Raw genomic sequence first — 27,897 nt, forward strand, 5'->3', positions numbered from 1 at the left:
GCTATTACAATGAATTTCATTGTAAAGGCATTTGTGGTATGGGGTGGTATGTTTTTATTTAGGGTTTAGGGTGGGTATGGGTTTTTGGGTGGTAAGTGTTTTTAGGGTTTAAGGTGGATATTGCTTTTTGGGTAGGAAGGAGCTTTTAGGGTTTAGAGTGGGTATGGCTCTTTGGGGTGATGAAGTGTATATAGCGTTTAGGGTGGGTATGGTTTTTTGGGTGGTAACTGTTTTTTTAGGGTTTAGGGTGGGTATGGGTTTTTGGGAGGTAGGGTGTTTTTAGGGTGGATATGGGATTTTGGGTGGTAAGGAGTCTATTTAGGGTTTAGGGTGGGTATGGGGGTTTGAGTGGTAAGGTGTTTTTAGGGTTTGGGGTGGGTATGGGTAACTATAAATTGCACCCTAAGGTAACAACCATAAGTTGCGCCTCCACCAGGCACAGGTAATTACTCCACATATTATATCATTGATGACATCTTATATGGCATCTTTGATATTATCACTGCAACATTTGCAATAAAGTTAATGATAAGATAACTGTGCATGGCGAGGGTGTGAGATATAGTTACTTTAGGGTGCGAGTTATGGTTACTAGAAATACCTCTAACTATAACTGCTGAATTTATATGGTTTTGAGCAGGTAAATTCAGAACCTAACTACAACATCCCTGTAACCTTTGTTTTTTTAAGTGAATATATATATATATATATATATATATATATATATATATATATATATATATATATATATATATATATCTATATATATATATTATAACGAAGAATTTCACCACACTCCACAAGGTATAAATAAATAAACATGTACTTTATTGCAGTCAACAACCACCAGACCAGTTGTTGACTGCAATAATAAAGTACACGTTTATTTATACCTCGTGGAGTGCAGTGAAATTCTTTGTTATAATATAATTTTGAGATTGGTCTTCTCCGTCACTGGGCACCGGCAGTGGAGTGCGCCGCCCAGCAACTATCTGACCACTTTGTTTTTCAATATATATATATATATATATATATATATATATATATATATATTATTCTTACCACTTAAAGTTTTACCACGCATATGCCTTTACCAAACATGCTTCTACAATGATTCGTTGTAAAGGCATGCATGGTAAAGGCATATCTGTTGTAACATTTTTCGCTGTAGTTGAATGCGTGATAGTGTTGCGGTCGTTGTAATGACTGCGGGGTAAGTGCATGCATGGTAATGGCATGTGTGGTTCCCTCATACAACCGTATAGAATAGTCATCATATGCAAACAGTGTGTTACGCATGAGGGAAAACACAAATGAAAATCACTACAGAAAGCTAGTATCACAACATAACCCTAGTTTCATGGGTACATACCCTCATGGATTGAAAATCGAACAGGGGAGGGGAAAAAAAACGACCTGAGTAATAACACCTGGAAACAGAAGAAGAGATACAGAGCCATAGAAGGCACTGATTGTAAAGGAATGAGAAGCAATTATACCTCAGGAAGGCATCCATCATAAACCTGTGGACATCAAGGAGCAACATGGTATTGAACCTCTGGCACAGGGGTGGCAACAGGGCTGTCAGGCATGGTGTGCAGTACGTAAAATCAAAAAGGAGCAAAGATAGTCCGAGGCCTGCGGGTAGGGGATTGAAGCATAGTGTATGTTTAATATGATTTTTTCAAGTCCCCATGCCTTGCAGCTAGTTGGCGTAGGTAGGCACCCTAGACTATCCCCAGTTCAATCATTCAACCATTATTTGTAAAGCACATCTACTCACCCATGAGGGTCTCAAGGCGCGGGGGGGAAAGGCCTCATCCGAAGAGCCATGTCTTTAGGTTTTTCCTGAAGATGGTGAGCGACGGGCTTTGTCTGAGGTGCAGGGGGTGTTGGTCCAGCTCTTTGCTGCAGTGTAGGCAGTGGTTTTGCGTATGCGAGGGACGGTGGCCAGGGCCATCTGGGCAGAGGTGAGCAATCTAGAGGGGGTATGGAAGGAGACGTGGTGGTTCAAGTAGGCTGGCCCTGCATTGTGTGTGGCCTTGTACGTGTGGGTGAGAAGTTTGAAGGTGATTCGCTTCTCGACCGGTAGCCAGTGGAGGGTCCTCAGGTGTTGAGAGATGTGTTCTTGGCAAGGGAGTTCCAGAATGAGTCTGGCAGCAGCGTTCTGGATGAGTTGACGTTTTTTGATGTTCCTAGTTGAGGTGCCGGTGTAGAGGGTGTTGCTGTAATCGTGCTTACTTGTGACTAAGGCATGGTCGACTGTCCTGCGATAGTCTGCTGGGATTAATCTGAAGATATTCCGGAGTTTTGGAGTGTGTGCCAGCAGGAGGATGCAACAATGCAACAGAGTTTACCTGGTGAGTCATGGATAGGGAGGAGTACATTGGGGGGGAGGGTGCTCGGTCGGTGCAGGAGGGTGCTGAGGGATATGGGCCACCAAGGGTCGTACCAAGCTGAGCTTGAGGCAGCTTTCTCTCATCCAGGTGGTGACGGCTTCCATTCCTGCTTGAAAGTTCCTTTTGGCCGTGTCCAGGTCTTCGGTGAGGGAAATGATGAGTTGTGTGTCATCAGCATATGACACGATGTTCATACTGTGGCTTCACACGATGGCAGCGAGAGGGGCCATGTATACGTTTAACAGTGTGGGACTCAGTGAGGATCCTTGGGGGACTCCGCAGTTGACTCCCGTGGGTCTGGAGGTGTAGGGCGGGAGTCTGACCCTCTGCATCCTCCCGGAGAGGAAGGAGTGGATACATTCCAGGACTCTTCCATGGATTCCTATGTCGTGGAGTCCGGTGAGCAGCGTGCTGTGGGAGACAGTGTTGAAAACTAATGAGAGGTCGAGGAGTATGAGTTCTGTGGTGTGACTGCGGTCTAGGAGTAATCAGATGTCGTTGGTGGCTGCCAGGAGTGCTGTCTCCGTGCTGTGATTGCTGGGGAAGCTGGACTGGGAGCTGTCCAGGGAGTTGTTGGCCTCATTGAAATTCCGTAGTTGTGCATTAATTGCTTTCTCTAGTACTTTGGTGGTAAATCTGTATAAATACATCGCACTTTAGACAGATAATCAGAGGAATTCCGACCAGAGGGCATCGCCACCATCGCTGATATTGATGCTGCACATCGTCTTGACGCTGACCCAGTCTTCGTGTCCCTGCAGAGTCTGAGATAGAGACCTCATTCCAAGGTAACGAGGGTTGGGGCTCCTCTCATGGACATAGCATTGGCAGATTAGGTTTAACAAACCCAGCTCTCCTTTAGGTAGGAGGTTAGGCCTATCACATTAGGGTATTAGGGCATATTACACCTCATATGTCTTTTACATGCAATGCAAGATGGTGGGGGTCTTTGTAATAATGACTCTCGTCTTCACAATTCTGTTTCTTGCACTATTCATTATCCTAATCATTGCAGCCCATGCAACATATCACAAATTGCAGTTGTGTTAAATAAAAACTATTGAAACTGTACTGCATCCTTGTCATTGCCTGTGTTTGTATGAGACATGATATATCTGTAAGAAAGGGGTAATCTCTGTTTAATCACAACACTCCCTGAGATTTCTTATTCTCTAGTCAATGCGGAAAGGCTGCCACAAATCACCTTTTACTATTGTGTTTTTGGTGAGGTGCTGCTAGTGAGCCGGTAAGGTTGGGACAACAGTTGCGACTTGTTGTAGGATAGGCATAGTCGCCCACAAACAAAAGTACTGCCATCCTTGAACCAGCAGTCTTGCCTAGAGCAAGAGTCCAAACTACGACAGTAGGGTAGCAGCGAGATGGGCTGGAAATTCTTTAGTTCTGGTGAGTCGACTGAAGGTTTCTTCAGGAGAGGGCGTGTTTTGGCATGTTTCCAGTCCTCAGGGAAAGTGCCCGGGCTGATGGGGCAGTTGATTGTGTTACGAAGCTTGGGGCGATAGATGCGCTGGCTCTGATGTATATGTGGTGCGGGCAGGGGTCAGAGGTGGCTACGGAGTGGGTGCTGTTCACCATGTTGACTGTATCCTCTGTGGTGAGCGTGGACCAGACGTGGATGGTCTGGGCAGGTTCTGGGGGGTGGGTCGTCGCAGGTTCCGGTGCCAGGTGACAGGAAGCTGTCATAGATGTCCTCGACCTTGTGGTGGAAAGAGGAGGCAAGTTTGTTGTAGAGGTCCTGTGATGGGGGATGTTGGTGGCTTCAGAGGGGGGATCTGTGAACTTGTTGACGACTGAGAAGAGTTCCTTCAAGTTGTGTGTGGAGGAATTGATGCGCTCCCAGAGTGCATTCTTCCTTGCGTTCTTGATTTTTTGTCAGTGGGCAGCGGTTGCAGCTCTGAATGAGGCGACGTTACTCCACTTTTTCTCTAAACATCTGTGGGTACGCTTTGATTCTTGGAGTTTGGTGGTGAACCAGCTGGCCTTCTTAGGTACGAGTTTGGCCGTCATAGCCACCCTGCATTTGGCCAAGTGAAGGGCATTAGAAGTCAGATGGCGATCCCCCAGTGGGATGTCTTTAACATAGTCCAGCAGCGTGACCCATGGGTCAGGCTCTAGGGAGGTTTGTATTTTATCTTCTATAACCAGCAGCACTTCTTGCCACTACCAGGAATTGGGGGGGACTCGCACACAAAATTAAGAAACCCAGCTTTATCCCAACCACAACATAGGCATATGTGTGAGAGAGATGGGTCTATCCTATGATGACGTCTTGGAGCCCTGTAAGCCCTAGGCAGGTATTTGTAATGCAGCAGTTTGTGCCAATAGTTCATAGAGCTCAGGCCAGTCTGCACGTAGCAGTCAGCGCGAAGTGTTTCATGCAGGGGTTCACTCAATTCCATTTCCCAGGCCACTCTAGCTGCATCAGTCTGACCCAGTCTGTATTGTGTCAAAGTGGTGCAAAGCCTAGAAACCCACTCAATGGTATCAGACGAGGTTATGAGCGGTGGAAGGTCATTGGGATCCTCTGGAAATCCTAGCTAGGCAGTCTCAACAGTATTGCATAGCCTGATATAAATAAAAATATCAAATAAACTGTTAGTCCAGGAGCAAACTGTCTACCATTTGGATGTCCTGTCACAGCCGTGGGAGGCCCAGAGGGAGAAGGGAGTCCAGCGCTATCAGTCTAATCATGTTCGGGGACAAAATATGTGATGCAGTAATCAGGGTTATACCAGAACTTAGAAAAGTGTAATTGAGAATCTAGGTAGTGAAATTCAGAGTCTGAGACTTCACACCCACCCCAGGCATATGGAAGAACCAGAGAATCTCGAGCAATCCTTGACAGATTACTCACCCAAATCAGCTTGATTTGGAGGGACTGTAGTGTGGTGAAAAAATGCTTGCTGAGAAATATTGGAATACTAATGAATAGGTATAATAATTAAGAAAGCACAATACTTTTGAGAGCTACTATGCCCACCAGAGACAGTGGGAGTTTGAGCAACGTATCAATCCAGCACAAAAGATTATCCATCACTGGGCCACAGTTGAGTCAAATGACCTGGTCCAATGCAGGAATATCCACAAATATGTAACTGAATCGGTAGTCCACTAATGGGGTATTCCAATGTGAATGGTGTGGTACAGGCCATGACCGGGGAAAGGTCTAATTTAAACCAGCTGATTGAATACCAGCGTATATCTTGAATCTGATGATCTCCAGAATTTGGGGGTTGAGGTTATCCATTGGGTCTCTAATGAATAGCAACAGGTCATCAGCATATGTGGATAATAAAAGGTGCCCGTGGCAAAAGCAGACTTCTCTGTGTAACTGTCTGTCATGGATCAACTAGGCCAATAGATCTAAAGGTAGAATAAACACCAACGGTGACAAAGAACATCCCTGTTGCTTTTCCCGGGCCACTGGAAAGACGTCCGATGAAGGCTATTAGCAGAGACAAGGGCCACTAGATTTGCATACAGAAACTGGATAAGACTAATAAGGCTGTTGGATATGGTGTATTGTCGGCAATATTAAAAAGAAATGGCCACTGTGTGGGGTCAAAGGCCTTTTTACTCGCTAATGATTAATGTGTTTACCTCATGGTTGATTTTATTAATTACAGAGTAGTGACCTAGATCCATGCAGGATAAACTTGGACTGTGCAGGGACAGCCATGTGTTGCAACAAGAAAGCAAGCTTGGAGGCGATAATTGTAGCAATATTCTTATCATAATTTATGAACAAGAGGAGCTCATAGGAAGCATTTTTGAAGGGGACTTTACCGGGTTTATAGAGAAAGGAGAAAACAGCTTCTCACATCGAGGGGATAATTTACCATCTCAGAGTGCCTCAGAGTCGACTAATAAGGTGGGAAGGGAGGATATGCTTTTTGAAAATCAGTGGTGAGCCCGTCAGAACCAGGGACCTTGGAGCTAGCAAGCAGGCCAATGACTGTGACAACCTCCTCCAGAGAGATCAGGTGATTCAGAAACGGTTGATTGCAATCACTAAGCCACACGAAGCCCACCTTGTCAACATAGTCAACAATATCACATAAGCATTGCATGTCTCTGGCTGTAAAGAGTTATGAGGAGTAGCATACAAATGTAGCTAGGATATCCTCATTGTCAGTGAGTACTAGTCCATCTTCACCTTCTATAGCAATAATTTGAGATGTGTCCCTCTCTCCCTCTCTTAAGCAACCAAGCCAACATCCTACTCAGTCTCTCCCCTTCACCGTACTGCCTAGCTAGGGCATACTTCCCCAAATAATGTACCCCCCCTTTCTGCCAGCACCCGAAATTGCTGTAAAAGCTAATGTTGTTCAAGTAGGTGGGTTTTATGGAGTCCTGCTCAATTGGGCCTTCCAGGGTCTTAAAAGTGGACTGTAGATGGGATAATTGCAGTTGAAAGTCTTTCTGGACTCTGACATGTTTGGCAATACTCTGTCCTCGAATAAGGGCTTTGAAGGCCATCTAAACCATGGCATGCTTCGGAACTGTGCCCACATTGTGCTTAAAGTATTCTAGTATCACTGAATGAAGCTCCTTCTTAAAGACTGGGTCCAAGAGAGAGGACGTCGGAAAATGCCACTGTGGGCAACATAAGTTGGAGCAAGGAAAGATCAAGGGAAAATTACTGGTGAGTGGTCAGAAAGCTTGCAAGTCAGGTCTTGAACCTCCAACACAGAGGAGGCAATTTTGGGTAAGGTAAGCCAAAAAGAAAGGTAGAAAGAGGCTTCATGGGGTTTATGGGGCACAGAGTGGAAGGTATAGTGTTGTACCGACATGTGTGCTGAACTTCACAGAGCAGATAGCCCACAGAGGTTAATAATATCACCTAACACATTGACTGACTGAGAGTGGTGTGAATGACGTGCTCCAAATCAGTTCCATTGCTGGTCAATGGCCAGGTTCAGCATCCTCTCCCCCCTCACACCACAGTGTCCATATTGAAAGTGGCAAATTTAGCAAAGCTCTCTAGAACAAACTGGGGTTCACTTGATGCTGGGTGCATATGTGTTAACTATTGCAATTGTTTAAGTTGTCAAGTGTACCCACTACAAGAAGATATCTGCCGGTTGTGTATTGTCATAACTTACACATGGGTTAAAAGCCCCATAGGGACATGGCATGATGCGCACACCCTGGAAATAGGAGTTGTGCAAAGAGAAATATCGATGAGGTGACATTTCAGGGCAAAAGAGTGAGGGTGCCCAGGTGCTAGGTGTGTCTTTCATAAAAATGTCACATCGTCCTTTTGACGATCCAGATAGGACAGAACCCTGCTGACCTTATGATGGTCATTTAGACCTCTGATCTTCTAGGTGAGCCATTTAAGCATATACCTACAAGATGTCATGGAGCAAAAAGGAAAATAAAATGGCACATGAGAATGAAAACTCAGAGCACATGTAGGAGCTGGCCACAGCAATAGATGTGATTGTGAAACCTCCTCAACTGAAATAGCCATGGAATAGCATTACTTAACAACCCTCTACAACAACCACACTGGTAACCCCAACAGTCAGCACCAGAGCCCATAAAGCACAAACCCAATCAAACAAAATAAACTACCAAAGGGTGATACACACCATGGGGCATAACATCGCTCTTGGGCAAATCTGAGCAGGAGTATTACACAACAAACCATAACAGCAGGTAAGGAGTGGGACTGCTGAAAAGTCTCACTGAGGAAGATAAGAGATGGAGAGGGAAAAGGGGAATGAAGTCCAGCCGGTTTCAAGAGCTGTTGAGTAAGGAGGGCAGCATTTAGGTGAGCAATATTGCCTGTAAAGTGAGGAGAATGAAAAGAAAAAATAAAGGACGCCATTCATCTTCTGCATCAGTTCTTTCTTGAGGCCACTTGATTCTGGGCATCTGGACTAGTGCAAATGGAGGAACCACCCGTGAGATGTGGGTTATGACATTGCCGTTGACAGAGTTTTACAAAATGTCACCGCATCTGCAGTGTTCTGAAAAACATGAGTCTTTCTGTCTAGGTCCACTTTCAGGCATGCCGGGTAGAGCACAGAGTACTTAATATTGTGGCTACGCAGCATGTGCCCCACCTCCATGAGCTTATATCTGGCACCCTGGAGAGTGGCAGTAAAGTCAGGAATATCAATATTGCAGAGCCTTGGTGCTGCAGGAGCCCCTTCTCACGACCCAGACGTAGGACATCGTTCTGCTTGTGAAAATTGAGGAGTCGGGCTATAATCGGCCAAGGTGGTGTGCCCGTATGGGGCCTACGGCCAAAGGATCTACAGTCTTGACCATTGTAACCTAGGGACAAAGAAATCCATCACCAAAGTTCAGCACGGGGGACTGAACTCAACGCCCAGTGTGAGGAGAACAAAGGCTGCACAATAAAAGCCAGCTAAATCAGTGTTAAGTGTTAATCCTTGGTCAAAGGATGCCTCATCTAGGAGAGACACAGTAACGCAAACAAGCCATGTTGAAGAGTGCCATGGGGGAACACAAGGTAACAGCGGGGCAAGAGGTCACTGTAGGGCTCTGTGAGTCACCAGGAGGCCTTGTCTGGCAGAAGGAGCAGCTAGGGAGAAGATTGGAATAACAGTGAAGACCGTCCTCCAGTGTAAGTGTATTTACCCGAAGCACTCAACCCAGGCAGCACTCATCCCCATACGCAGGGTCGATCTCTGGGGCCCCTCAGCCTGCAATGTCTATGTGTGGGAGTGGCTCATGGGGGGTGTCACAGTGGCACAGCCTACCCAATACAGCAGGTGGGCAAGGGAGTCAGCATCATGCTCGCCAGCAGCCCAGAACGCTGTTGGGTCTCTAAGGCCAATAGTCCTGACTAGGCCCTGGGTGCAATAATGGGCAGCCCACCTAAAGTTCACACAGCAGCCCACCTAAAGTTCCACTCATTCCCCCAAGGCCAAACAGGATTCAAGTCACTTCCCCTATACAAACATGATGAAACAGCCACCTCAGGTAGGTCCCCACCATTCAAGATGGCCATTGCTCTGCAGAGCTCTGCATTAGATCACCAACCTTTCCGCTAGCATGGCCAGGTCCCCCCAGCATTGGATAGTTTATTTATATATGGGCCCCAAACCTGCGGTCCGGAATGGAACAGATCACCTGGGATTTTATCCACTCCAGGGGCCTTTCCTGATTTCTGGGCATGTATAGCCTTTATATTATCTGTTCAAGAAAAGGTAATTGGGAAACTACTATCTAAATTGTGGGGCTCATATTTTGTCACAGATTGGGCAGGGATGTAATAGTCTTGTAAGGTGGATCGTGTATAATTCCTTAAAGTATTAAATCTATTCTTGCGCCCACAATGTGCCAAAGTATGACAATGGGGCTTATGTCATCTGATAAGATAAAGATCAATATGTATTTTTCGCAAAATAAAATAATAAAAATATGTAGGAATAGCCAGCAAGTGACAGGTGATAAAATTCAAAATAAAATAATAAAAATATGTACGAAAAAACAGCAAGTGACAGGTGATCCAAGCTGCCGGGCAGTACCAGCTTTTAACTGTTTCTTTCTTTTACCCCCAATATGTGCTCTTCACTGTGGCCCATTAATGCAGGCTGGGCAATTAACAATCAACAATGAGCCCAGCAGAGTGCGATTATGCTAAGTTAATGAGAGTGCCTAGTACTAAATCTCACGCTACCACTGTCTTCCAATCAGTTTAGAGTGGCTGTGATACTTTTATAAACATATGAGTCCTTGAATGAACCTTCAAGTTCTTCTGAAAAGTACACCTCAAGGGGAGAGGATGTGGCGTAATTGCCAGAGCTGCCGACTTTGAAGCTGGGGAACCAGGTGCGAGTCTCGGTGCCAGCTCAAAATCCTGTGATTCTGATAAATCATTTAGGGCCGGATGTATAAAACATTTTTACGATTGCAAATGGCCCAATGCGTTTTGGTATGTAACAAGTCCAATTTGCGATTCGGTAACGTGTTACCGAGTCGCTAATTGGATTTGCGACTACATACCGATTCGGTATTAGGAAGGGGTATGTCAAGGGCATCCCTTCCTAATACTGAATCGCAGAGGTATGTATGATTGTTTTGTGACCGTGAATGCGGTCGCAAAACAATCACAGTTACCACCTACTTTAAGTAGGTGGTAACCCATTCGCAAAGGGTTCCCAAGGGACCCCTTCTCGTTTGTGAATGTATTTGGAAACATTTTTTTTTAAAACATTCTTATAAAATGAAAAGTAAACTTTTCATTTTTCTTTTTTAAACGCATCCCGTTTTCCTTTAAGGAAAACTGGCTACATTAAAAAAAAAAAAAGGTTGATTTATTTAAAAGCAATCACAGACATGGTGTTCTGCTGAGCCCAGCAGGCCACCATCCCTGTGATTGTAGCTATTCGCAATGGCTCGCAAATTGTCACCTACCTCATGAATATTAATGAGGTAGGTCCATTTGCAAGCCCTTGCAAATCGCTATATGAAACTCCTAGGGTTTCGTACATTCCAATAGCGATTACTTAATTGCGATTTGCTAAAAATCACAATTTGGCAATCGCTGTTGTACGGAATGATACTTCTGGCCCTTAATCTCCCCGTGCCTACCGAAAATGAATGTATCCTTGTGTAACATAACTGGTGCTCATGTAAAGTGCTCCAATGCCTTCAGGTCAAGTTTGCACTATATAAAACCACAAAAAGAAAGATTATCGTATAAATACAATGAGAGACTGTTAGAAGTTCCTAGAGCTGGTATAGCTTTATGAGTATTTCCTGAAAAGTAAAGGCTGTGGTATGTTTTTAAAAATAGACAAAATAGCAGAAAGATCATAAGACATATCACTTTGACATGTGAAAGGACAACAGCCTGCTTACCCTTGGCCATGTACTCAGTCACAATATATATTGGTTCTTTGGTGACTACGGCGTAGAGTCGAACTAGTTTATCATGCTGAAGAGTCTTCATCAGGTTCGCTTCTTCCAGAAACGCCTCGGTGGGCATGCTCCCTTCCTTTAATGTCTTAACAGCAACTTTTGTTTTGTTGTTATAAAACCCTAAAATAGAATAAAACATGGCTCATTTAAAAGTATGGAAATAACATGGTGAGCCTAGTTTGTGATTGACCTTTAAAAACCCAAAGTGCGGTCTTATGTGTCAGAGGGCAGTAGGTAAACCCATCTTATATCTCAGCTTTTGTTTATGACACGTCCCTTTCAAGTTCAATAACATTTGCAGAACTGTTTTGAAAATATCAACTTGATTTTACTTTTTTTCCAAGTTAATAGTGCACAGTGGTATCTCAGAGAAAAACAATAAGCATTGAAAGAAACTCCGAACATGCAAATTAATACGTCTGAAAATGGTGGCTAATAATAATTGTAAATCAGCCAACTATATACTTCAAAAATGCATTTTGAATGGCTACTAGATGGTCATTATCTAATAGTTAAGAAAAAGTCTCAAAACAGTTCTAGCCCTCTTTCCAATAACAGCTCCCTGTGGAAATCACAGGGCCCGATTCACAAAGGTAAACTTAGATTAAAAGTCAAAGTTATACCAAAAGTCTAAGTTTAGACTTAAAGTCTAACTTTACATGTAGTAAAGTTAGACTGTTGGTGTAAGTTTAGACTTTTTGTCTAATCTTACCCCCAAAATCTAACTTTACTACGAGTAAAGTTAGACTTTAGGTCTAAACTTAGACTTCTGGTGTAAACTTAGACTTCTGGTCTAAGTTTACCTTTGTGAATCGGGCCCACTCTGTTTTAATAAAGAACTAAAATGTTCACCTTGCTCACAGAATGTGCCTGAACCGGGGGGCATCTGATGGAGAAAACAGCTTTAGAATCATTCACTTCCCTGTGAAGAAGGCTGAACATATTTCTTATCTCTACTTATACGAGTTCCTGGAATAAATGAGTCCCCAAAACATTCTTTCTCACTTGTTTCTTTTATATATTTAAATTGTTCTGAGTCTATGAAAATCGTGTAATGCATGTCAGTTTACACTGTTTTAAAATAATGAGCCTTTTTTTCTGTCTGATTGATGTTAAGTATTTTAAAATATGTTTTAATTAATTACTCTTGAATACAGTTGTTGATAATTTATATAGAGCAACAATTTTTCGTATTTTAGCATTTCCCTATATTTAACTCAAAACAAAAAATATGTTTAAGTCAGTGCACAACTATGCAAGTAGATGCAAGACAACACTAAGTGGTAAAGACTAAAGACAAACATTTACATGTACAAACAACAACTCATTCACATACATTTAAATGGAAAATAAAAAAAACACACATCTGAAGTTTACCAAAATATTACTGTTTTAAAATGGAGGAGGTATTAAGCAACATAAAAGACTGTTATCCTGAGTAAATTGATGTGGGAAAGGAATGCTTGGCCTAGGTATGGATCTCTTTCATGAACTACTTTTAGCTTCATCAGAATTATATTATGGTAAAATCAATAAAAAATCTATACTCCCACTCACATTTTTAAACAAGATGGTTTGCTATTTGCAAAAACTTCTCAAAGCTCATTTATGTCAGCCTGCTTGTCAAGAAAGGTCATTAAGTCCAATAGCTCTCATTCCCCCAAATGATATTCTGATAAGCCTTACTTTTGTAAAATGTTAGCACTCTAGTTTTCTTATTAGAACACTGTGGTGAAGCTACAGTAGTGCACTGGAGAGTCAGCTGGCAGACTGCTGCCGTTTTAAAAGTAATTTTCACTAAGCATGCTGAGCCCATTTGTTTAAAGGAAAACAGGATGTGTTCACAAAAAATATTAAAAGTTGCACAAACTTTTTTTTAGGAGTAGGCCAGAGGACCATAGGCTACTCCTAAAAACCATGTTTGTCAACATCCACAAATGGGAGGGGTCCCATTTGCAAATGGCTTACCACCTCCTTAAGTTTGTGGAAAAATATATGTTTTGCAACCGGATTTTGGTTGCAAAGCATTAATACATATTATATGGAATCAGTATTTAGAGGAGACTCACTAAACACGTCCCTTACGAAATTTGATTCAATTAGTACTCACAAACTCAAACTGGGATTTGGTAACGTGTCACAGAATCCCAATTTGGGTTGGTACATTTAAAAATGTCATTTTGCGGTCACAAAAGCTTCAATTTGACATTTGTAACCATAAAATTCCTTTGTACATCAGATCCTTAGATAGACTAAGTAGCTGCACTGTTTCTTGTCATCTGAAGTAAAGCCCCCAGCAGTGTCAAGAGTACATTGAGGACTTAGAAAGGCTGTCCTATATTCCGCTGCACCAATAGCTTTGTACTGCTGGGAAGGAAGAGGATTTGCTTTGTAGGGACTCTTGTCTGCACACTACTGCCATTATGTACCGGCTTACCCCAACATTTACTTTACTCGAGCCGTAATGGATGCAAACATGTTTTTCAGCTTACATTGTATTTAATTTCTGTAGGTAAGCCAACATACTTGATATTCTGGGTATCTTACAGCATTTGGCTCAGCATCAACAAACTCAAATTTTACTCTTCCAGTAATCATTAAGCTATTTGGTTATTGAAATTTGAAAAATCCTACTTATTTTTGTTCACAAAATGTTGGCATGTGACAATGTGTGGGCGTATCCTGGGGCCTTGTGGTAGCCGTCAGTCTCAGTGTGAGCCCCAAGGTCTGTAGTTGGACTATGGGCCCCTGAAAATGTTAGTACGCTGCGGTGAACAGGTGGGAGAGGAAATGTTGAGCGGGACCTTCAAGTGCTGGAGGGAAGCCAGGGTCGGGGATGCGCTGTATATAGCAGCAGATGTGGGGTTCAGACGTGGACCATTCCTGCTGTGCCGACAAAGAGCAGAAACATCCAAGCTCCTAATCTGGTATTTCTTTTCTTCCTGCCTATCTGTTTTGGAACTGAGGTAGGGTGTGGTTGAGGCAGTTTTCCTCTTGGCATCCATTCTTTGTCATTCTGTAACAGGTGGCTGGGTTAGATTTGGTAGCGCTGAGTAAGCTGTTGAGAACTACTTTAAGACACCCCCTGCTTTTTAAGGAGCAGGAGGGGCATGGTTTCCTGTGTGGCTTACCAGCTGCTTCTGTCCTCTTCTTCCAGTCAGTTCTTTCCCTACCTGGAGAAGGCAGAATCGGGTGAGTGACCTGGTCTCTCAAGATTTTCCAGTCTGGCCCCTGTGCTAAGAAGTCCCCTTTCTCAACTTCTACTCCCTCTGATACCACCATTACTGCCTTTGCTCCCACTGTAATTTCCTTGCATTGTCCTTCCCTGATGGCCTGTGCACCTCTTCCTGTCTCCATTGCTCACCGCCCTATGCCATGCCACTTCCTTCGTCTAGACTGTCCAGCCTCTGGTTGACCTGTTCCTGCTCTTGACTAGCCTTCAACCTATTGGTTAGCCCGCTTCTCTTCAATTATTGCTGTTAGCTTTGACATCAACTCTTCTAACACATTATTTGTCCCTACCTGTTTTCCCTTCTCCACCCTGCTCTTCTCTGTCCACTCTGCCACTGCCTCTTCCACTTCACCTTCTCTCCATCCTGAATATTGCTTTTCTGCCCACCCGTACTCTCCTTTGTGTATAGCCTCAGTCAGCCCTCCATTGCAACTGGGCCCACTTCATTGCTTTGTGCTGGCCCCTTTGCCAGAATGAACTGTCCGTATGTCGCCTACACTGATTGCTACCCTCCAAGAAATATTCAAACCTCTCATGTCCCTGCTCCTGTCCCTACTAGAGCATATCTTCATTTCCCTCTCCAGAGCTCCTTAAACTGCTTCCAATGATTCCCTTTATCCCCTGGCAAAACTCTTAAATAATGTTTAGTCCCGCGGTGGACCTGGTGCAGCAAAATCTATCTGCATCTGATTTCCACATTCTGTCTCAGGATTAAAATAAATCCCTTGTATCGTCCAGATTGACCAGGACTCCAATGGACTACGGCCTCCACCTTGGACTCTCTAGCTTCTGCCTGCAGTGAAGCTCTGACATCATGGTGAACATCAAAACATCTCACGACAAACCTGCAAAATACCTCAGCAGGAGACACGCATGCATCAGAGTCCCTACACCCTGCCCCATCTGCAAAAACTCAACCTTTGATGCATGCAACTGTGACGCACCTCAATAGAGCTCAATGCCAAACTGCTAGAAGTATGACATTGAACAAAGCATCAGGGCCTAGTACGGCCACTGGATGGTCTACAATGTGCTGGTAATGAGCAGCAACATCTCACATGCCTTTAAGCATAATCCCAGTATGCCCCTTCATATACCTAAGCATACAGGGGACCACACACACAAAAAGTTGCATATAGCACTTAAAAGAATCTTCCAACCTCAAACTGGCAAGGCAGAAATTAGGAGAGCTCCATGCCTTTGAGCTACACTTGCAGCAGCAATTCATCAGAGGGAGTGAAGGTGCACAAAAACAACACAAAGGGCTACAATGGGCTGGTTGACACTCACATACGCAGAAGTGTACTGGATACTCATGGCTGCATCTAAAGTTTAAGGAAATCCACCTGCAAAGCACGCCTGTGAAGGGTAGATCACAAAGGGAAATCCTTTCTACCCACTTGTCTGCCCTAAGGACTCTGGATGATTAAGAACCATGTAGTTCGAGTCACAGGTGTGAGATGATGAAACATCTATCGGTCTCAGCTCTACCTGTCCTGCGAATGAAAAAGCGTTAACTTCCCTTGAGTTGAGAATGTCATTTCTCTAGAGTTTAAAAACTTCTTACAACAGCAGACATTTTAAACCAAATTGTTACAGAGGTCTTGGCTACCAGTCTAAAGCACGTCTGGTCATCCTTCTCGCATTGGGACTTCAGCAACTCCAGGTCCTCGGTAAAAAAGTGCTCTCTCTCAGGGATATGGGTCCCAATAAAGCATACGACCTGCTGAGAACTACAGAGACAGCTAGATGGAGTCCCCAAGCAGGATCCACCTGTTTCACTGCATAATTGCGGAAGGCAGCCTGAGGACAATGTGAGCAGTGGGCATGTCAAGATCATTGCATCTCGTTTTTATAATTGTAATATTTGTTGTTTTATACTTAACCCAGTAGTCTTAAGAGCACTGTAAAACAAGCAGGTGCCTTTTAATAAGCACCGGAAAATTACTAATTAAATACAAATGGCGATTCATAAATACACAGGAAATAGAGCAGATTGGTAAAGACTTGGGTTACACATATTTCATAAATTCTACATGAGTAGTATTACATGGGTTAGCTTACGAAGCATGGGGGCTAGGATAAAATAAATATAAATGGAGACATATTGCAAAAGTTCTTTTGAGCAAATTACCCTCTGTGATAATTATATGGAATGAAATCCCCGATATTCTCAAAAGCAAATGTAAGTAGACGAGCTGCCTGCTGCTGCCCAGACCTCTACCAGTTTCCTGATAAAAAAAAACTCCAATTCAATATTTTGCTCATGCACAGTACCCCCAGGGTGCACAAAATCCTCTTTAGAGAGTACACGTCTTATGCATATTGGGATGAACTGCGCACACATGTGGATGAATAGTTCAATTACTGATGCTTAAACTCTCCAGCCGACTCAAACAACCATTCATGTGACTTGACAACTTCCTCACCTCACAGGTCATATGGAGTTGGTATAGTCTGAACTGAGAAAATACATTAGGGAACTGAGATAGCATGTGGACATGTTAATGTCTGCTGATGAAACTGCCTCAAAATACAGAGAAGTGGTAGTGAACATAAAATCGAAATTTGGTACCTAACAGCCTGTTAACATAACTTATTTTTAGTTAAGGTGAACTTCTGCTCAATCGAAAAATAAGGATGTAAGGAAATACCAAGTACTACAAGAATGATGTTCCAAACTGTTCTTTACTCATACAATGAACCACATTTTCGTTTCGTTTCATTTACACATGCTTACCCATCCAGACTTCACCAAATTGTCCTGCACCCAGTTTTTTCACCAGCTTTAGAGACTCTCTGGGAATTTCCCATTCATCGTAACCCCATTGTGTCCTGGGGTTTGCTGAAGGACAAGGGACTGTCAGGTTGTGGCACAAACCATCCGTATTTTCTGACATAAAGGAAAATAATATATTCAGATGTATATCAATAATAATAATGTAAAATTAAGAGAAGATGGGACATGTGATGAAGTGTTCGGCACTTGTATAATAAGATGGACCAGCTATATTCTGTTTCATTGGTTATGTCTGAATACTGGAGAAATGGAAAGTAAAACATTCCTAGTACCACAGCAACAAAGAAAGACACTCATTTCACACTATTGTACTTACATAATTATTGGAACACTTGGTCCTTCCACAACCAATTGGATAAAATCATATTTTTGCTATCATCATAGAGAAGCTATTGTGTTTTTTACCCTAGTGATTCTTTCTTTTTTTTTTAAATCATTAAAAAATGTAATTTTCTCTTCTAGTTGCAGGCTTGCATAACCATGTTGTGCTTCGAAAATGCATCTTTCGATCCCATCCAATCAAACCGGTACAGAACAAGTATGCAGATTAGAATTGTTCCCTGAACATCTACAACAGCAGGCATCATGTTTCAGTTTCAGCTTCAATATTTCTTTACATTAATTCCCACATCATAGAATATATTCTTGAATAAGCTTATTTTTATAATTTTTGGCATAGATTGTTAAACCCAATTTCTGTACACCATTCCAGACTATCGTTTTCATGAATACCCCCAACCTTTTTTGATAGGTCAGAATTTTGTAAATATCGCAAGCTCTGAATTGTCTTTGTTTTATTATCATAGCTTAAGAAACAGAATTTAATCAATCAACCAATCAGTCAAGGATTTGTAAAGCGCGGCAAATCACCCATGAGGGTCTCAGTGCACTGGGGTGGCAAATGCTTTGTGGTGATCTGTTCATTCGAACAGCGAGGTCTTGAGTCCTTTTCAGAATGCTGGAGCGATGAGGCAGTCCTGAGGTGCAGAGGAAGGTTGTTCTGGGCTTTGGCCACCACGTGTGAGAAGGAGGGTCCTCTGCTGTTGCCTCTGCTGATCTGCAGGATGTCTGCAAGGAATAGGGTGGCGGATCGTTGGTGTCAGCTAGGTTGGTGGAAGGTCATGTGTTTGATGTATGCTGGTCCTTTGTTGTGCAGGGCTTTGCATGCGTGGGTCAACATCTTGAAGTGGCATCTCTTCTTGATCAGGAGCCAGTGTAGCTTCTTGAGGTGGGGTGTGATGTGTGTTTGTTTGGGGAGATCAAAAATGAGTTTGACTGCTGAGACTTGTACTGTCTGTTGTCTCTTCAGGAGGCATGTTGTGATTCCTATGTACTGTGTGTTCCTGTAGTCCAGCCTTGTCGTGATGAGGGCCTGCATGAAGGTTCTTCTGGTGTTGACTGGGAGCCACCTGAAGATTTTGCGGAGCATGTGTAGGGAGAGGAAGCAGGCGAAAGAGGCTGTGTTTACCTGTTTCTTCATAGTTAGCTTGCTTTCCAAGATGTTGTCTATGTTGTAGGTGATGGGCTGAGTTCAGCAGGCCACCATGCGTCATTCCATGGGGAGGTGTTGTTCCCAAAGATGAGAACTTCTGTCTTGTCCGTGCTTAGCTTAAGAGAGTTGTTCTTCATCCAGTCTGTGACGTTTATCATACATCTGTGGAAGTTGGCTCTGGTGGTGGAGGGGTCTTCTGACAGTGACAGGATGAGCTGGGTGTTGTCAGCGTAAGACATGATGTTGAGACCATGTGATCTGATGGTGTTTGCCGGGGGGTTATGTACGTGTTGAAGAGGGTGGGGCTTAGGGTCGATCTTTGGGGATGCAGCAGGTGATTTTCTTGTGTTCCGAGGTGAACGGAGGGAGACTGATTATCTGGATTCTTTAAGTGAGGTATGAGACGATCCAATTGAGGGCGTCTCCCTTGATTCCATTGTGGTGGAGTCTGCTGTTCAAGAGGTGATGAGAGTGTTGAAGGCGGCTGACAAGAAGTTGAGGGCTACCATTTTGCAGTGGCCCAGGAGGGCCCTGATGTAATTTGTGGCTGTGATCAGGGCTGTCTTGTTGCTGTGGTTGGCCTGGAATCTGGATTGAGAAGGGTCAACAAGGTTGTTGTGTTCTAGGTGTTCAGTGAGTTACTGGTTAATTGCCTTCTCCATAACCCTTGCTGGAAAGGGGAGCAGGGAGATAGGCTGATAGTTCTTTGGTTCTGCTAGGTCAGGACTTTCTTGAGCTCGTCGCCAATTGTCATGCTCCCGAGGTCGAAGACGTGGTGGGGACAGGGGTCCGTGGATGCACCAGAGTGCACGGAGTTCATGATGGAGATTGTGGCTTAAGTTGTGAAAGGGTGCCAATGGGTGAATAGGTGTTTGGGTTTGTATATGTGTTGTGAGCAGGCTGATTCTCTTGGCAGTGGTGGGTTGGGGTTTGAAATGTTCATAGATGGCTGAGATCTTGTTGTTTGGTAGAAGTCCACAGTTATTGGGAGGGGTTGGTGTTGTTACCAGTGGCTCCAGGGTTGGAGAACTCATTCACAATCGCAAAGAGCTCCTTGCTCTGGTTTGTGCTGGCTTCTATGTGGTCTGCTAAGGCATTCTTCTTTGTTTCTTACAGGAGGCAGTGCTACTGGTTGAGTGCTGTCTTGAGGGTGGTGTGGTCTTCTGTCTCCTTGCTGGTGCACCACTTCATTTGTAGTTGCCGGCAGTTGCATTTGTTGGATTTCAGTTCTGTGGTGAACCAGCAAACTCATTTTGTATTGCTGAGGAAGAAAGCCATTTCAAGTTTCAGGCAAGCTTTTACCTTTCAAAATTGATAGTACTACTGAATATTGAAGGCAACAACAAAATACAGAGGGTAAAATATTGAATGTTAAGTGGATATTGAAAAGTATAAATTTACTAGTCCTAACTCCACATTGACATACCTTGAAGATATGTGTACTACGTAGACACTTACATGTTCAGTTAGGCATAAAAAGTCTAGACTTACTTACTTGTTGATATTTTATTTTCTATATTATTTCCTCAATATTGTGTCCCATCGATACTGTGGTCTCTTCTTTCTGGAGGCACACCTCAAAATCTGTTGCATTCCAGTTAAATTTCATACCAAGCTCTGTAAATGTTTTCATTTTGACTCCCTATACTTGTCTTATAGCACATAGTACAGATGTTAGCCGAATAAATCATTTGAAAATGTTTCATTTGTTTTTAAGTAGCTGTTATTCTAAATTCAATTTCAACATAAAATCTCTGTCTTTAGTTAATTTTGATAAGTTGTTAGGCTGTTTAATCATTAACAGTGCATTTTCCTTTGACTAGTATTTTTGAGCAAACTGCTCATACAACTTTACACCTTTCTGATCTAACTTTTCCAATTGAAAAATGTTAGCTTTTCTTTTTCTGTAGGTTTTTTTCAGCTTGTAACTTGTTGTAACCTAAAGACTAATGGTATTTTTCATCCAACAGAAAGCTGAAAACTTCCCTCAGTGTGGCAATGTGAAGCTTATATATTGAGCATTTAACATTGCTATTACCTGAATAACTTTCTTATGTGTAGAAATGTTGATGCAAATCATTAGAATGTAATATTTTGAAAACTATCAAGCAATTGCGAGAGAATCATAATGTTTATTGCTTGCACTTTCCTTCAGATTCACAAAATACATTTCTCCCTTCAAATAATTCCTACTATATGCTATTATAGAATACAGTTCATTGCCTATATTTTCTTAAGGTCTATCTGTACTGTAATGCCTACATATTTTATGAAAACCATCTACCGAAGCAAGTTAACATGCATAAATTAAGTTCTGAATGTCTTCCCGGACAAAAACAAATACTCGGCCTAATCCAATTGATGATGAACCCTAATATTTTCAAAAACAGGTTTATTAAGTCAAATAATAGTGGAGAACAGTTATCTTGCTACTTCAGGGTCACAATCAGGTCATCTACATATAAAAAGAGTTTAAGTTGTAAATAACCAATTTTTATCCATGCAATTTCTATTTTTCCTCTGACTGCAATTACTAGTTTGTCCAATGATAATGCAAAGAGCAATGGTGAGGGTAAACATCCTTGCTCTGCCTCTTTGAATTGCTCAATCAAACCAACGATTTGTGGCAAACTGAAGCAGGGTGGCTTCTTTATCACCCATTCTAAACAATGAATTACACAGAAATTTGGAGTGTGCAGACAATATTGAATGTGTATATTACATTTATAATGAATAACCATCCGGCTGTGAATTAGAGGTGCTGTTTCCCACCTAAACTATACTACTTTTATCAACTGAGACAAATTAGAAGCTGAACAGATGATTTTAGTAGATGCATTGCCTGATAAGATACCATATAAAAGGAAATACTTTAAATTATCATCAAATTGCATTTAGCAACATTTGTTAAGAGGAAATAGTTTATCTGTACTGGGAACACCACAGAACATTACAAAATAAGAAAAGCTGCAGATGGGACAAGCTCTGTTGATGTCTTCAAACTAAATCTGAAAACCATTCAGATTTTTATTGGGTGCTTGCCTTCACATTAGTGAATATGGTCAACCCCTTTTCAGCTCTTTAGTTTGGCTTTAATGTGTCCTGACAGATCGCAGACACAAGGAAACAGACTTGAGCTTAGTGGAAGACAGAAAAGAGGTTCTTTCAGTTCATGTTAACAGCAACACATAAAGGCACTCAATTATGATTTTTTCTGAGTTGTGTCCTTGTGCAGATCTCAGAAATCATTACAGATGAACACTGTTACAGTATGGTACCAGAATGTCTTGGTTTAAATATTGTCTGACAGAAATATAGTGTCCTGAGTATTGTTTCGAACAATTTCTCCCCATTTATGTTAATAATAGAAATGTACACTTAAGAAGGGATATTTTGTAAATGATATTAAGACATTACTTTTGCTACCAAGCCACTGTCTAAACTTGCCCACAGACTCAGCATTCCAATATGGCCAAAAAGGATATATTCTGCTCACCCTCTGTTAAGAGACAACTGAGAGAAAGGGCCTCTTTTGACATGCTAGACCCCGACTTTTTGCCTGGAAAATGACGTGGTTTCAAACTGTAAGTGCCCCGGGACCTTGCTAAATAGGTTCCCAGGGCTAGATCTGTATACTGTGTATTGGCACTTCAGCCACCCTTGTAAGTCCCTAGTAAGTGGTACCCCTGGTACCTAGGGCATGGGTACTGAAGAGGGCCCCCCAGAACTGCAGCACAAATTGTGCCACTCTGAAAGGCCCAACACCAGCCTCATGCAGATTGACATTTTAAGTGCATGACAAGGTCTATCTAAAAATTGCAAACTCAACATGGCACTCACCAATAGTGCCCTGTCCAGTAACACTGCATGCACTACAGGTAAGTCACCCCTCTGGCAGGCCTTAAAGCCCTAAGGCAGGATGCACTATAATGCATGTGAGGGCATATGTTTGCATGAGGAAATATGCCCCTACGGTGTCTTTACAAACCCTTAAGACATAGGAAGTGTACAGGGAAGCCAAAGCAAATACATGTGCTGGACACTAGTCATTACATGTTCCTCAGCTACACAATGGTCTCACTGAATATTGGGTTGTTTGGTATCAAACAACTCAGAATAATAAACCCACACTGATGCCAGTATTGGATTTAATATAACATGTACCCAGAGAGCACCTTATAGGTGCCCCCTTCAAAACCTAACAGCCCTGGCACGGTGCTGACTGGTTTTTACCAACCTTCCACCACCAGACACAAATCTGGACTCCTGGGATGACAGGTTCAATCAATCAATCAATCAGTGTATCTGTAGAGCGCACTACCACCCGTGAGGGTCTCAAGGCGCTGAGGGGGGGGAGGGTGCTGCTACTGCTCAAATAGCCAGGTTTTGAGCCGCTTCCTGAAAGTCAGCAGGTCTTCGGTCTGTCGTAGGGGCAAGGGAAGGGTGTTCCAGGTCTTGGCGGCGAGGTGGGAGAAGGATCTGCCTCCGGTAGTCGCTCTTCAGATGCGGGGACGGTGGCGAGGGCGAGGTCGGCTGAGCGGAGTTGGCTGGACGGGGTGTAGAAGGTGAGTCGTCTGTTGAGGTAGGCTGGACCAGTGTTGTGGAGCGCCTTGTGTGCGTGGGTGAGGAGCTTGAAGGTTATCGTTTTGTTGACGGGGCCAGTGTAGGTCTCTCAGAAGGGGGGTGATGTGGCTGTGGCGGTGGGCATCGAGGATTAGGCGTGCGGTGCCGTTTTGTATGCGTTGCAGTCGTTTGAGGAGTTTGGCCGGGGCTCCTGCGTAGAGGGTGTTTCCGTGGTCAAGTTCGCTGCTGATGAGGGCTTGGGTGACTGTTCTTCTTGTATCTGTGGGGACCCATCTGTAGATTTTGCGGAGCATGCAGAGGGTGTTGAAGCAGGTTGAGGAGACAGCGCTGACTTGCTTGGTCAAGGAGAGTGTTGAGTCGAGGATGATGCCCAAGTTGCGTGCGTGGTTGGTGGGTGTTGGGGCTGCTCCCAGAGCGGTTCTGCTCTCAGGAGCCCAAAGCCTTTCCTGGGTGGAGGTGCTACACCTCCTCCCCAGGCAGGCACTCACGCCCAGCTTCAAAGGTTTTACTGCCTCTGACTCTGCTGCTAGCAGCAGATGGACGCCCGATGGTTTCCCCACACTTTGAGAGGGAAAACGTATTCAGAGTAGGTGAAGTGGCTCCCCTCAGCCTGCACCACTCCCAGGTGTGGCAGGTGAGGTGACCACTCTATTTTATTTCCTCCATCTTGGATGGCAAGAAAATAGTCTATCAGGGTTAGGGATGTGACCCCTTCCCACAGGAAGTGGTCACATAATGGGTGTAGCCACCCTAATGTCGGTGGTCCATTGGCCACTACCAGGTACTCCCCTTAACGCCCACTAAATACAGTATTTCGTGGGCATCCCTAGGCCTGCAGATAAGATTCAATAGACACAAGAAGACCAGCAACAAAAATGACCCAAGGCTTGAGAACAGAACTCCTGCTGCATGAAGAAAAAGGCACCAAACCCTGCTTGATGCACCCAGGACTGGACAATCGCCGCTGAGGAGTCAACTGGACATCGAACGGACTCCAAGAAACCCCAGAGGACCTTCAACCATCTAAAAATCACCAAGAAACTGCCTCTGAGTGAAGGCATCATTACCTGCAGGCAAGAAACAAGTGAAGTCCAGTTCGCAGCCGCTGACCAACGAACCGGACACAGCAGCCCAATCAAATTTAACCTGACAGACCCAGAGAACAAACCCTGCCAGTGTGCCAAGTTTGGTGGCACTGTGACCTCCAGTGGCTGAGACATGCCATAGCCCAGGGTACTGGACCCCCAATGGCAGACACCCAGACGAAACGTCCAATCCGGACTGGCCAAGGACCAGAAGCAAGCCCCAGTCAAGGGACCTCAGGACACCCAAGAGTCACCCCCAGAGTGGCTCTGCTGACCTGCAATCCCCCCTCAAAGTGACCTGGACCTGGCTCCAAAGACTCCTTGATGCACAACCCTTGGCTGACCTATCTGCACTGCACACAGCCTCCCTGGTCCCTGCATCAGAAAACCAGCTGTGCTCTAGGCATCCCTAACCCCTTGTGACCTTTACAATCCAAAGGAACCCACCGTATTTACCTTTAAGTCCACCTGTCCAGTGTGTTTCCAGGTGCTCCCTTTCTCCGTTCTGCACCAGCTCTAAGACATTCAGTTGCTGCTCCCGTTTGAACCGGGAACCACCCAAACTTCTCCGGCACCCACAGGACATCTCAACTAACCCGACCTAAAAAGAGAATGTAACACTTGTGGGAGCACTGCCTGATTTTATATGTATTATTAAAGTTTTTCCCAATGATTCCTACAGTGTCTAATTAAGCACAAAAATATTAATTTTGCTAAACTTGAAAAACCATAACTTCAAAAGTACTTACATGATTTTAAGCATCTGGGTCTTGAACTTTTTATAAAAATCTGAAGTATGTTTGTAAATTGAGTTATTCTTTTGAGTGTGTGTCCACATTTATTGATACTGTGAGTACAACCAATGCTTAGCACGTCTCCAAGAAAATATAACTGCTGGCCCACACTACCACAAAAACAGAACATTTGGTGGTCTGCTTTTTACCTCTGGATTTCAAGGAGGGTTTGCTGGACTCTCAGCGCAGTGGAGGTCTTTTTTTGTACACTGTATAGAGAGCCAGCCTTCTACAACAACAACAATCTCATAGTGAGGTGCTTCATATCTTCGAAATTTCTAAAAAGGCTAAGGATTTCTGAAAAAGTGATGAAAATGTGTCTAATAATGCCGAACAAGGAGAGACTACAGGAATTGTTTACTAGAATGTGTGTTGCATCTCATTTACAAAAACTCACATTTGTAACATGGTGAGGGTATTGCCATTGCCATCGAGCCTTTGGCAACTTTGAAAAGAATTGATTCAGATGAGACAAGATTCAAATGAGGTACTAGGGTTAAGGATGAGGTGTTGTTTTTGGTGGACAATCTCCTTAATTTTGGGGGAATCTAGAGGAATCTGGCCCATGGAAAATGAACATAATAAATGTGTTTGTTGTGTTTGTTGTGCTGACTGTCTGCTGGGAAAAATGTTGATTTCAACATATATCAGGGAGAAGGGATTTTGGTGACTGGGCCACGTATTCACTATAAATTGGATAAATTCTTGGGAATGTATATCTCAGAAACCCCATTTGACAATGTAAAGGCAATGTGGGCAACCTGACAAGAGATGGGTAAAGGGGATATTCTGCATTGGACTAAATTGCTGATATCCCTCAAGTTCAGACGTGCAACATTTAAATGAGTTGCTCTCCCTAGAATATTCTGTGCCCTCCAAAACACTCCCCACAAAATACCAGCACATTTTTTTAATCGTTTAACTTCCATGGTCAGATCTGTTCTATCATGTAAGTGGGCCCCACGCATCAACAAGGCTAAATGTTGCAAATCGTCCTTTAATGGTGGCCTTGGAATGGCTGATCCAGCGGCACACTGTTGAGCGTCCCACCTGGCAGTGATAAATGAATGGATTTTTGATACAACGCTAGACCCAGTGATATAGTAGTGAAAGGTGGGTAATTGTAATCTGATGCATTTTCTGAATGGTGAACATCTGACACAAATGTGTCTCTGACTACAAAGACAATGTTTAAAGTGTGGAATGGCTCCCACCAAGAGATGGGATGGGATAAGAAATGTTCACAACAAACATCATTGTGGGTCAGATGCTCCAACACAAGTAACAGCTATGGAGGATTACAAGTGATACACTACACTAGAGGTTACTGCATTTGGGTGTGTAACCCATAAAATCAAACTTAAATATTCTTATCCCTAAAAATCGACTTTGAGTTTCTGAAGTACCACTTCTTCCCTTACATACAACTAGACACACATCAGCCCAGTAAAGGTCAGACTTTTTTACAAAAAAATATTGTGAATTTACAGAACCTTACTCATTCACACACCAGATACATATCTGCATTGCAAGTACTGTGTGGATGTATCAGAACCTATACAATGTTTAGTAAATCAGAGTAGAGGTGCACTCTAAGTGCTCTGTGGCTGTCAGTCAATTCAGTGCAGGATAGAGGGGTATCGTAAGACCTCTTTTGGTGTCTTAGTAAACTGTGCATGTTGCTAAGTGAAGATTGGGTGGACGGTTGAGGTTCCTTTACAAGGATAACAGTGCCTGACTGGTCACGATAGAGGAACGTTGTTCGAGCTTTGGGGATATTTAAATTCTGACCACTGCAGGTTAACTTCTAAATGCAAAAGATTAAAATTATATTGTAAACATTCACATTGTTTTCATATTTTCAGGAGCCACAAACAACTATGGCCCTCATTCCGACCCTGGCGGTTTCAAACCGCCAGGGTGGAGGGCAGAGGAAGCACCGCCAACAGGCTGGCGGTGCTTCCCGGGCCATTCTGACCGCGGCGGTAAAGCCGCGGTCAGAAAAAGGGAACCGGCGGTTTCCCGCTGGTTTTCCCCTGGCCCAGGGAATCCTCCACATGGGGATTCCGACCCCCTTCCCGCCAGCCTGTTCCTGGCGGTTTACACCGCCAGGAAGAGGCTGGCGGGAACAGGTGTCGTGGGGCCCCCTAACAGGGCCCCACAAAGATTTTCACTGTCTGCTTAGCAGACAGTGAAAATCGCGAAGGGTGCCACCGCACCCGTCGCACCCCGGCAAATCCGCCAGCTCCATTTGGAGCCGGCTTCCTCTTTGCAGGGGCTTTCCCGCTGGGCCGGCGGGCGATCTTTTGGAGAGCGCCCGCCAGCCCAGCGGGAAAGTTGAAATGACCCCCGCGGTCATTTGACCGCGGTGCGGTCTTTGGGCGGCGCCCGCCGCCCGCCGGGGTTGGAATGATCCCCTATGTGCCTAGAAATATTGTAAAAAACATAAATGCAGGACCCAAAATCTTTTTTTTTCCAGCACCCGGTGCCGTGGTTGTGAATATCAAGGGCGAATTGTGTCCATTTCATGGCTCTTTATTCTACGGCCCTCCACTTCCAGGCTCTCTATCTCACTCTTACAGGTTCTTT

At 43.8% G+C, this 27,897-nt stretch overlaps 1 protein-coding gene across 1 annotated transcript in view; it reads right to left on the bottom strand.

The window, feature by feature from the left end:
• Positions 1–27,897, bottom strand: part of BLK (BLK proto-oncogene, Src family tyrosine kinase) — a 380,194-nt gene that overhangs the window by 125,500 nt on the left and 226,797 nt on the right. Inside the window, exons 8-9 of the mRNA XM_069236157.1 lie at positions 17,294–17,446; positions 11,262–11,441 (exon numbers count right to left, since the gene is read on the bottom strand). Of these exons, the coding sequence (XP_069092258.1) occupies positions 11,262–11,441; positions 17,294–17,446 (333 nt within the window). The remainder of the gene's footprint in view (positions 1–11,261; positions 11,442–17,293; positions 17,447–27,897) is intronic.

Source organism: Pleurodeles waltl, chromosome 5 (assembly GCF_031143425.1).
Source record: "Pleurodeles waltl isolate 20211129_DDA chromosome 5, aPleWal1.hap1.20221129, whole genome shotgun sequence".
NCBI lineage: Eukaryota > Metazoa > Chordata > Amphibia > Caudata > Salamandridae > Pleurodeles > Pleurodeles waltl.